Source organism: Anolis sagrei, chromosome 2 (genome assembly GCF_037176765.1).
Source record: "Anolis sagrei isolate rAnoSag1 chromosome 2, rAnoSag1.mat, whole genome shotgun sequence".
In the NCBI taxonomy this organism is placed as follows: domain Eukaryota; kingdom Metazoa; phylum Chordata; class Lepidosauria; order Squamata; family Dactyloidae; genus Anolis; species Anolis sagrei.
Window position 1 is genome coordinate 214,178,271 of NC_090022.1, and position 12,475 is coordinate 214,190,745.

General features: G+C 37.9%; 1 protein-coding gene across 3 annotated transcripts in view; it reads left to right on the top strand.

Annotated features, from left to right (window-relative positions):
• Positions 1 to 8,613: 8,613 nt before the first annotated feature.
• NFIB (nuclear factor I B) overlaps positions 8,614 to 12,475 on the top strand; it is a 300,754-nt gene continuing 296,892 nt past the window's right edge. For 2 of the 3 annotated variants that reach the window (XM_060762384.2, XM_060762385.2), the window contains exon 1: positions 8,614 to 8,770. In XM_060762384.2, the coding sequence (XP_060618367.1) occupies positions 8,675 to 8,770 (96 nt within the window). In that variant the 5' untranslated portion in view covers positions 8,614 to 8,674. The remainder of the gene's footprint in view (positions 8,771 to 12,475) is intronic. The other variant, XM_060762392.2, reaches the window with a different exon arrangement.

Sequence of the window (12,475 nt, forward strand, 5' to 3'; positions counted from 1 at the left end):
CTGTGGTCTGAGGACCACCAGTGGTCCGCAAGAACTAATATGTTCTGTGGCCTCACCATTACTACACTGTTGCCTCAAAACCACATGGCAACGAGAGTGACTGGTCTCGCAAAACCCTTTTATAGTGCCGAAGCAACGGGGATGTTGAGAAGGAAAAGGCTGACTACTCACAAAAAAATATTACTACCACATCAGATCTAGATTATTAAATATTGTTATCTGCAGGGTAGCAGATGGCAACTTCTGGATAGCACATGTTCTGTATCAGAAACTAGAGCTTATGTGGTCTATCCAATACAATTTTCTGAATCAGCACCTCAAATAACCCAACCAAATCTAAAGTTGACAAAAACCTGATTTGTAACCCTTTAGGTACTAATGTTGGCGAGTGATCCCTGGTCAAGTGATCCTTAGTCAAGTGATCCCTGGTCAAGTGGTCCCTAGTTAAAAAAAAGTTGGAAACCACTGCTATAGAGATACAATGGGCTCTCCAGATCTACATGAGTTCAGTTCTGTGAACCCCTGAAGATGCCAAAACAAAAGGATGATTGTGTGCCATACCATTATATGGGAATGACGGGTGCATGTACCTTTCAGAGCCTCTGAACTCACACTGCCATCATTTTATCATCCTCACAGATCTGCAGATATGGAAACCATGAACTCAGAGGGTTCACTATGTATACAATATGTATGTTGTATGCCTTCTTGTCTGGCTTTCCGTGAAAAAGATTTCATTGTATTTGTGTAACATTTTTGTGCATTGTGCTGGTTTTTATTTTCTGTTTCAAATAGCTTGTTTCAACAAAGTTTAAATTTAAGGTACCTTTATCATTTTTGATACTGATTTTTCCTGTTTCACATTCCAAGCCTTCTTGAAACACAGCTAAGAAATATGGCATTTAGCTAAAATAAATAAAGACACGTGGTTCTTCAAAATCCATCCAACAGATTAACAGTCATTTCTGGGAAATAAATTGCCATTGCATATTGAATTATTACCACATGGTAACATACAAGTGACATTTTATCTGAAGGGAACCCTCCCATGAAGAACTCTTCAGTAGTTTATTTTCAGCCATGCCTAAAATAATTGCATTATAGAGTTGTGAAGAAGGCAGTCATGTAATATTTGGAGAAGGGCTATTTTTAAAAAAAAAAATCATTGGAGATGCTGCTTTTAGGTCTAAAAAGGTACAAATAAATCAAGGTAGTGTTTGGATTTCACTGTTTGTATTCAGTTGATAGAAATTTGATATCTTGCCCATCTTTTTTTCAAATTTGCTCAAGACAGTTAAGTAAGAAAACATAATTTAATTTTGAAAATACTAACTTACTGGGTTGCTTTGAGTTTTTCGGGCGATATGGCCATGTTCCAGCAGCATTCTCTCCTGCCATTTCTCCTGCATCTGTGGCTGGCATCTTTAGATGTTCTGTTGGTAGTGAAGAAAGTGGTGTGTGTGTCTGTATGCACACACATACATATATACGTATACAAATCTATATCTGTGGAATGACCAGGATGGGAGAAAGAATCCTTGTCTGTTTAAAGCTGGTGAGAAGGTTTGCAAGCTTGAATTAGCATTTGGATAGACATAAAGTTTGCAAAGTCCTTACGTCGTTGAAGACTTTCATAGCAGGAATCACTGATTTGCTGTTATTTTTCCAGGCAGTATGACCATGTGGCAGAAGCATTCTCTCCTTGACTTTTTGCCCACATCTATGGCAGGCATCCTCAGAGTCTGAGAAGTCAGAGGCTGAGAAGTCTAGGCAAGTGAGGTTTATATATCTGTGGAATGTCCAAGATGGGAGAAAGAACTCTTGTCTGCTTGAGGCAAGTGTGAATGCTGCAACTGGCCACCTTCATAAGCATTTAATGACCTTGTAACTTCAAAGTCTGGCTGGTTGCTGACTGGGGGATTCTTTTGTTGGGAGGTGTTAGCTGGCCCTGTTTGATTCTTGTCTGGAGTTTCCCTGCTTTTTGAGTGTTGCTCTTTATTTACTGTCCTGATTTTAGAGGGTTTTCTTTAATACTGGTAGGCAGACTTTGTTCATTTTCATGGTTTCTTCCTTTCTGTTGAAATTGTCCATATGCTTGTGGATTTCAATGGCTTCTCTGTGTAGTCTGACATGGTAGTTGTTAGAGTGGTCCAGACTCCGCATTTCTGTGTTCTCAAATGCTGTGTCCAGGTTGGTTCATCAGGTTCCCTGTGACAGCTGACTTTTCTGGTTGAAGTAGTCTGCAGTGCCTTTCATGTTCCTTGATTTGTGGTTGGGCAATGCTGCATTTGGTGGTCCCTATGTAGACTTGTCCACACCTCCGTGGTATACAGTAGACTCCTGCAAAGGTGAGAAGATCCCTCTTGTCCTTTGCTGAATGTAGCATTTGCTGGATTTTCTTAGTGGGCCTGTAGATCATTTGTATATTGTGCTTCTTCATCAGCTTCCCTATGTGGCCAGTGGTTCCCTTGATACCCTTATTTCCATGAATACTGAGGATTCTACTTATAAAGATGTATTATAGGCCTGCAAATGACATTGGAATAAGTTGCATTTAATTTATATAAAATTGCATTGTTAGTTTTTCTATGAAAGAGTGCTCAAGAGCTGAGGAGTTGTATCTCTCTCTCTCTCACACACACACACACACATATATGCAAATTTCTGTTGCAAAGATTATTGAAAGCAGTTGCATAGTTGACTAAGTGACTTACTTTTCAAAATTGGAAATGCAAAAACTAGTCTCATATCTTGTCATTCTTCTTGTTGCAAATTGTAACTTTCCAAAACTGTAGGGGGAAACCCTAACTGTAACATAAATATCATTCAAGAAATTATCACTTCAATCCTGTGTATGTTCACTGGGAGATAAGATCTGTGTTTGATGGAACTTATTGCCTGGAGATTATGCATAAGATTGGCGCCTTATGTCCTTTGGCTAGATTTATTATAAGTAGACCATTTTCAGTAATTAAGAACAACATAAATATTAAATCATACTTATTTGGACTGTTCATTCGGTAGCTCATAGTTTGTAATGGGATTTAAACATGCAAAGTATTTAGACATGTATAAGTAATTGGAATGAAATATATGTTTCTAGGGAGAAATAAATGTTTCAAAACAGAAGATTAGGGACTTTTCTGATGTTTTCTACAACAACATTAATATAAAGATACAAATTACTGAATGTAATCACTGAAGAGGGTGACCGAGATCTTGCAGCAGGCACAGCTCTGTCTCTCAAACTGACTCCCAGGGCCCATCCACACAGCCATATAACCCAGAATATCAAGGCAGAAAATCCTACAGTATCTGCTTTGAACTAGGGCCCTTCCACATAGCCCTATATCCTAGAATATTAAGGCAGAAAATCCCACATTATCTGAATGTAGACTCTGGGTGGATCTAGACAGCCCTTTATCCCAAAAGCATCCGTGTTAAAAAAAACCTGGATATTTTGGGAGGGCTGTCCACACTCACCCCAGAAAGCACGTATTTTCTAGGATGGGTTGTCCACACATCCTCTTGGGACTAGCCCAAGAGAATGTAGGGAGGCCCTCCCCCAAGCCCCTCCGCCAGCTCTCCTGGCGTGCCATTTCTACGTGCCGGGAGAACTCATCGGGATTCTAATCGAGGGATCTAGGGGCTTTTTTGGGGGGGGGGGGTATTCCCACAGTTTACTGGGAATGGTGTCTGGACTGTATTCCAGACACCAGAAATAGGGCATTTGTCCTGCTCCTTCCAAGAAGGCGTGGAATAAATGTACTAACAAATTAATTCACTACAAACCAGGTGGTTTTCCCAATGAATTAATGTGGGACTGCCCAGAACATTGTCTGGACAGCCCCCTTTTTATTGCGGGAGTTTCCGCAATAAAGGGGCTGTCTGGACGGGTAACCCAGCTCAAAGCAAATATTGTGGGATTTCTTTGCCTTGATATTCTGGGATATAGGGCTGTGTGGAAGGGCTCTGGGTTATCTGAGGGCGCATTCAGAAAGCCCTTTAAAAGTGGGAGCATCCAAACAACAGCCACATAGTAACGATTTCATGCGACAAAAAGCAGGAAAACCCTGCTTTGTAGCAAAATAATTTCTTAGTGGGTTTGTTCTTGGAAGGTGTAGGGCAACCCCACTATGACCACTGTCTGGACTGCCCTCTCAGAAGTTCTGGATTCTGAGGGAGCTGTCCAGATAGCAGTCTTGCATTTTTTTTCTGGGCTAAATCAGGCTGGAAAACCACGAGGGCACAAACCTCCTCCCCAAACTCCTTTAAAACCCCTTTAAAATAAGAAAATAACTTACAGGGCTGGCATTTCCCTGCTGCTGGCCTTCTCCTGGTGTTTAGGACTGATGCACCACGAGAAAGGGGGGTGGGCAGGAGTGATTCCTAAGCATCTGGAGAGGGCTGGCAGCAGGGAAATGCTGGTCCCGTAAGTTATTTTCTTTGTAAAGGGGTTTTAAAGTAGTTTGGGGAGGAGGTGGGGGCTGTCTCCCTGTTCTCCCAGTAGGTACCAGGAGAATATGTAGACAATGCCCACGGAAAGCGTGTGCTTTTTTGGGCAATGTGAGGGCTACATCTGTCCCAATCCGGGTTTTTTAAACCTGGGTTGGCATGGACTTTTCTGCTTGCTGGAACCACCTTATGCCCACACTGCCATGTAACACAGTTCAAAGCAGATAATGTGGGATTTTATGCAGCTGTGTGGAAGGGGTCCCAAATCCCACCTTAAAATCCAACTGTCTGCACCAAGTAAGAGGGAGGATGGAAGATAATGCGTTGAAACACCTCATCCCAGCACGTAGCAGCAGTTCTGGTAAAACTCATTGCTGGTGGAAGGGAACTGGAAATATCATCTTTCAATGCTCTGCTCACCACTACCATAGAACACTATCCCTTGTTGTGGGTGGCTGAATTTCGGGGGCATTTATGATCACGACAAATGTGAATAGGACATGGTTAGAAGTTCATAAGTCTAACTTACGACAACATAACTAACGGGTTGCCAGCTGATGTCCTAACGATAAGATATACATATGCAATACAGATCTAATTGCTTCTTTTATATTCTCAAACTCAGAGGATATTATTTAAATTAGGACTTGTCTATGTTGAAGAGAAAAAAGAATGCAAAGAACACAAAAGCTCTGTTCTCTATGTTACATAATATTCTTGATGCTACTCACATTTTTATAATGACTTCATTCTAAACTCAGGTCCTAACCTCAGAGATGGGAAAGAATAGAAAAGAGTAAGTGCACTTAGTTAATTGTTAATAAGCCTTTAAAATCAAATTCAATCTCATATATATTGTATTTCTTCAATTGTAAGACACCCCCCCCCCCACTAATTTCAGTGCCACCAACAGGAAATAAATGTGTGTGTTTGTGTACCTGCAATTCTAAAATGCATCCCATTTTTAGAGATGTTTATGGAGAGGGGGAGTGTATTCTGGAATTTAAAAAATAAAGTATTAGAAGAAACATTTATCTTTATGTTAATGTAAAGTATAGTGCCTGCACTAAGGCCTTACGAGAATTATGATTAAAAATTGTATTTATGATTCTACCCGTTTTGAACTTGGTAGAGAAAGTAGCAGTTGTTTGCATTTTTGAAAATTCTGTTTTTTATCCTTCCCAGTGAAATGTTTCTCTTACTGGCCATAGTTCTTTCCCTTATATTCTCATGTCGTCACCTCTCCCTTTCTTGTGTTTATTGATTTCCATATAGATCTCAGCAAAAGTCCTGAGTTAATACTTTGAAATTTCAGTTTCAGGGGACAGATGAGGAGCCTTTGTTTGAGAACATAGGACAGCCATCTGGTTGTCCCCTTCCAATCTGTCCTTATTACTTTTTCATTTAAAACCTTTTAATGTTAGGATTAATCATGTTTTCATACTCTGCTCTGAACTGAAATGAACACAGATTCCTATAGCCATGCTGCTGTTCAACCACCTGATGGTAAAATGATTAGACACGCATGCATGTAATTTTTCTTAAACAGATCTTTCTAGTTCCCTTTAAATGGTGAAATCAAATCCATAACTAGTTGTTTTGTAGTTTTGGATATCAGGTTTATCACTATTGTATTTTACACATTGCTGAAATTAAAAATATCTTAAGATTTTTGTGCAAATAAATCTCAGTGAATATTTACCTCAGCTATAGAGAAACCTAGAATGTTGTTGCATTTGTAAAGTTGAATTTAGTTACTTGGGATATATGTAAACGTGTCTAAATCAAATTACTAGCCCCAGTTAAAGTGAACCAGTTCAGAATGTGCATCAATGTTGATTTACCACCGTGCAATGGGTTAAATCCTTGTGCCAGCTGAACTGCTGACCTGGAGGTCGATGGTTTGAATCCGCGAGATGGGGTGAGCTCCTATCTGTCAGCTCCAGCTTCCCATGTGGGGACAGCAGAGAAGCCTGCCACAGGATCGTAACACATCTTGGCGTCCCGTGGGCAACGTCCTTGCAGACGACAATTCTCTCACACCAGAAGCGACTTGCATTTTCTCAAGTCTCTCCTGACACACACACACACACACACACACACAAAACTATTGAGCAGTTGATTTCTTGTGTATACTATAGTTGAGACTAGAAAGTCAATTTAGATTTTAAAAAGTGTTTTGAAAAGTAGAGGAGAAAATTGTCTGAAGTTATGTTCTTAATGTGATGGTTTTCTCTTCCTTTTTCTCTTTTTGGTCTTAATTTACAAGGATTTCAAGTGTTTCTACATCTTTATGAAGCTCTCCAGATTTTTTTTTGATATAAAGAAATATATAGTTTCAATAATGTAAAACCTTAATTATTTTCAGAAATAGAGTCGGCAAGTGAAAGGATAAACTGCAAACCAAAAGCCTTTAATGCAATTCATCCCACTAGTCATACCCTTGTGTTAACCGTTTGAATTTTGTGGTTTAAACATTGTCATTCTTTAATTTGAGGGCCTAACATTCAAGAGGACTAGGTTTTAGGTAATGGATCAGTTGGGAAATATAAAATCTGCCCGCTCTTTAACACTGCTTCCTATTTAATGAACTTAATTCTGGAATTAAATTCATGCTGAAATTAAGTAAGTTCCTTTAGTTACAAAGGTAATTTTAACCAAATTGCCTTTTTAGTAAGAAAATGTCCAACTTAATTGACAACACAATTGATTTTTATTACTTCCCATCACTGTCTTATCTATACACTGTTTCCTAATGTTGCATTTTGATGTTATATTGTACTTCTCATGTTCTTTCTTGAGGAGATAAATCACTATGTGGAAAACTGTACCTGAACTTTTGATTGATTTTTGCTTATTGAAATTATTTTTTAAATTTCCCTGTATATTATGAAAATCGAGAATCACCATATTTGGCAAAAGTCTTGTTCGCTTATTTAATCACGTATAAGCCTTGGATACTTGATGCTCAAGCGACAGCATCTGTGTTTGGGATAGGACTTGGGGGAAGAACCACGTCTTCGTTCAGCTTTATCTGTGTTCTCATTAGGCGCGCTGATAAATCTTCACTATAGTTCCTCGGTGATTAAATACTACTGACATATTGACAGGAAGAATTTGGCTTTGCTCATCTCTACCATATTCCTTCATTTAGGAACTGTGGTGTATTCCTAGTTGTGCTGTGGTCTGGAGCAATGAGTTTCAACCGTTTGCTCCCAAATAGCTGTTGCAGGGAAACTCACTTTTCTGTATTAAGCATTTTATTTTCATTTCACTGTAATGTCGAGTAAGATTGTATTCAGAACTACTCTTTGTTTTGCTGATTTTGGAAGCAGAATATTTCTGAACTTGCACTCGGATTAAACTTGTCGGTGTATGTAATATGTGTGTGTGGGGAAAAGGAGATATTTATATAGGTTTCCTTCAGTATATTTTTCATCAAACAGCACCTGCTTAGGATGAAGATAATAGGATTGTTGAGGAGCACTTCAGGAGTGCTTGTGATGAGAATTTTGTGTGGGTCCAAAGCAGCCTGGCGAATCCCAACTTTAATAATAGCCCTACCTCCTACCTGTACATGGATTTATTTCGTTCTTGACTGCTGGTTTCCTGTTAAACTGTAATTATAAAGAATTAAACTGTTTCCATATGTCAAGCTTGTTAATAGGGTTTGTAGCCTTTGGCATCCCCATCTGCAGCTGCTACCTGTGTCTTTCGATCTCCCTCTCTCTTTCTTTTTCTCTCTGTGTGACTGCATGTGTGCATCGAGTGACATTTGAACTGTGCTCTGATTCTGTAAATGAACTGTTATTTCTTTGTTTGGGGGAGATATTACCCCCCCCCTTTTCCCCATTTCTTCTGCTTCAAAAGTGAGCAGCGGAGTACGTCAAACAATATACAACAGAAAAGAATGCAAATAAACTTTAGCCTACAGAGTCCAGCAAAGCATTTGCCGCCCACTTGAAAAATGCTTAACTCTTGTACACATGATCCACCAAGAATGCGAGCTCGTTTCCCCAATCCTTTCAGACACATATGCCCCCTAACACACCAACACAAAACCTGATCCTTGTCTTTATATCTGTGAGGTTGGAGTTCTTGCTAATAAAGGAGCCGTTCCCATGATGCAGTGTGATAAGGATTGGCCTACATGTAGCCCAGCAAGCCACTGCTGATGTTTTCTTGATTAGGTGTCTTATCTTCCATTGAGCTGCATCAGATGAAGGTTGCTGACAGCGTAATGGCAGGGAAAGCGTCGGACAGCTCCATAAAATGGCAGCTATGTTATGACATGTCAGCCAGGACTTGGTGGATGGTAAGTTGGCGCAATAACACTTTTTTTCCCTTCCCAAAAGATTTTTTTCTTTTTGAACTCCTCCTTCATTGGTGCAATGCACGTGTTTATAAAGTTCACAACTGCGCACAAACTTTCCAGTGCAAGTTCAGCGACTGCAGAGCTTCTAACATCATAGCATGTTAGATAAGGTTTCTGTTCTATTCAAATTGGAGCCGCAGGCAGCCTTTTTAGAATGACAGCGGAGGCAGGTTGAAGGATTTTGTCTCCTTTGCTTTGATTTAAACAAACAAACAAACTAAAAAAAAACCTTCACAAAATGTCAATTTTACTTTGTGCCCAGGCTGGCTGGGTGTGAGAATGTAGACCTAAAAGCAGTCATGGAAAAAAAAAGAAAACAGTACTGTCATCATGTTCTTAGCTAATTGTTCTTGAGTTGGTCCTAAAACAGAGCAATCTGCCTATTTATTCTGTTTCCTTCGGAATAATTATTTAGAAAGTGCATTGTATCACGTTGCGAGCAGCCTCCTAATCAGTATGCAATTGTCCCCCACGCTTCCCTTAATTTGGAATCCTCCTCCCTTTCAATGAATACAGTAACTAGAGCAACTCCTGATTAATATGCCGCTTGGCATAATTAAATTTACTTAATGAAGCTATGCATATTAAGTCCAATTCTCCTTTGTCTGTGCAAGGAAGGCTTTTTTTCTTTTGGATTCATATTTATACAGCTGCAACGGATGGAAGAAAACAAAACCAAAAAGGGTTAGAGAGAGAGAGAGAGAGAGAGAACTTTTTATAATGTTACTCAAGAGAACGAGGTTGAAAGTTTCTCTGAACCAAATCCTGGAACCAGGAACAAGTGGTTTGGGAAAGAAAAGCGTGTCTCTTCACCAGTGTTTTGATGAAATTTTATTCATATGCTCATTTTGTTGTCGGGACAATAGCCCCTTGTATGGAGTAACCATACTTTGAATGAAGACTTTCTGCTGGCAAACTTTCCATTATGGATATTAATTCCGTTTCTGGGTTGCTTTGTGCGTTCATGTATTTTTATTCCTTTCATGCCTTCCTTGATTGCCTTTGCTTGTTTGTCTGGATAATTATTATGCTTACTGCATGGGCTGGCTTTTTTTCCACAATTAGTACAGTGCAGGGGACAATAGGCACTTTATTCAGGGCCGGTGGGTATGAGAAGCACCAGTGGACGGCACGTCCCAGTGCCTGGACAGACGGCAGCTCCCTGATTCTTAGGGTTTTTCTAAACCATACCACTTTGCGCTTGTTTATTTATTTCTCTCCTCAAAAGGTAGATGTTGCTATGTGCCTTCTGAGGAGGTCACTTATGAAAGGAGTATTTTTTTCAAAGGATGTTTCTTGCATGTTGTTTTGAATTTTTCACCGATGGAAGGAAACTATTTCTACTTGTTGAGCCCTTGTTATGCTGTGTGATTAAATGAATGTAGATACACCAGGAAAGGGAGCAGGTGATTAAAAATGTGTTTTTTTTATTGAGGCCGTGTTTTTTTAATTTGGCATTGCTACTTGGTGAGAACAGATTGTCGTTTAGCACTTTTAATCAGAATTTGGTGCTTGATGTGTGTGCCTGCGCGCTCGTTATTTAAACAGGCGATTGAAGTAACGCAACATTGTGCAGAGGATGGTATTATAAAATGTATGTTGTGACAGATTTAATTAAATTACTGCGTGCTCACGGATCGTTTTGAAAAAGTAATATGCTTGTGTTTTAAGAAAGGTTTCTTTAAGGACAGCTTTCCAGTAAGCTGGTACTCTTGAAAGAAAATCAATACTTTCACTCATGAGTATTTTATTAGGAAGTATAATCTTTAAAAGGCAAGTAATTAATATGTACAACGAATAGTTTGTTATATAAGGATTTTGTATAGAAACGTTGCTGGTTGCTAAATCATGCACCTCTTTTCCTTCTTACTGATATGTACATTTAAGTGATAAACTTTAGCTGAGTTATTTTAGAGGTTTCTATGTTAATTGAAGAATTAGCAGTAACATTTGTGGGAATAGAGGCATTTTATTGAGTCAGTAGCAATACGTAATGTACAATTTTTTTTGGTATGAATGATTTATATAACGAATTTTCAGGAATGTGAATAAATGACAATATTTTCAATGAAGACTTAAAATCCAGCGTTTTTGTTTTTTAAATGCATGCCACAAGTTATTTGTCCTGTGAGTACAGAACAATTGTAAGTAGGATGAAATTGTAAACATACTTTCTCATTTCTACTGACCTTAGTGACTTACTTTTGAAGCAACTTAGAAGTCTGTAATCGTAATTACATTTACTTGTAATTATGTCCTATTAGAATAGCAACATTTACTTGAAAACAATATAATTAGAATAGCGTGCTGGGAGGAGATCTGCTGTTCACTTGTTCAGATGTAATCTAACTCAATACAATGGAGCTACAATGTAAAGAATTTAAGAAATATGATTTATTGACTTTACTTTGTCTAACTTACATATCTGAATGGTCTATCAGTAGACATTTGGTCTAATGAAAAGGATCATAAACATCAACCAGATTTTTAGATGACTATGTAGGATGTTTATAATATTTGTTCCCACCCCTTTATAAAACATTTCTATTAAATTTCAGTTGCTTCAATGGTAATGATTATATGACTTGTTTTTTTTTAAAAAAAAAGATTAGTGTTATAAAATATAAGCATGTTTTCTTCTTTTCCTCCTCTCCCCATCAATCTTACAATAGTTCAGGTTCCTCCTTATTAGCATTCATGAAAACAGTTTATTATCATGTATTATTGACCACTGTATAACAGTATTATTATCATGGTGTGCTAATGAGAATAGATTTACAAAAATAGCGACAGCTATATACTTTCTTCCCATCTTTCTAAACATTGTAAGCCAAAGGGAAATACAATGAATAAGATTTTAATCGCAGCATAAAAAGAAGGAGATGTGGATAAACTATTTAAACCCAACAAAAAGTCTTTACTTTTAAGTGGGCATTGCGGGAAATTATATGTTGAAATCTAGCTATATCAGATAGTTTTCTAATTCTGTTACACACATCTTATATTTATGATCTGCAATCTGTAACATTTTTTATTTTGTTTTACTTTGGGATGAATTACTTTGAATGGCATATATGTCAAACAATTTGAATATTTATGAGACTTTAAAAAAAGAACGGCTTAAAGATATTTTGGATTTTAAGTTCAGAACTATAATTTGATATGTGTAAAATGGGAGCTAACATGAATAAAAATAGGTTACAATTAAAGTTCAAACTTTAAAACACTGAAGCTGAAAGTAAAGTTTGTTCATTTATTTATGAAGTTGTATACTTTAAAATTGATGACTTTGAAATAAGTCCTCTCAATGTTAATTGAAATCTGTAGTAATAAAATATGACCTGATCACCAGCTGAGTTTTGGGGTATTCGTGTTAACACAACCAGATCCTAGTTAGGTGCTACTTTATATTTTATGAAATGAGTGAGCAGTTGAAAAAAAATTAACTATTGCTACATTTTTTAAAAACATTCATAGAGATATTAACAATACTTCAGAATAATTCCATTGCGTCCTGAGCATGAACTCAGCCATGCAGATTTCCAAGTTTAGTTATTTTATTTTCCAACCTCCAATCAGAGCTCCTAATAATAGTTTACTGTGTAATTGGTTTATAAATACACATACTTTGGTGAACATGTGTAT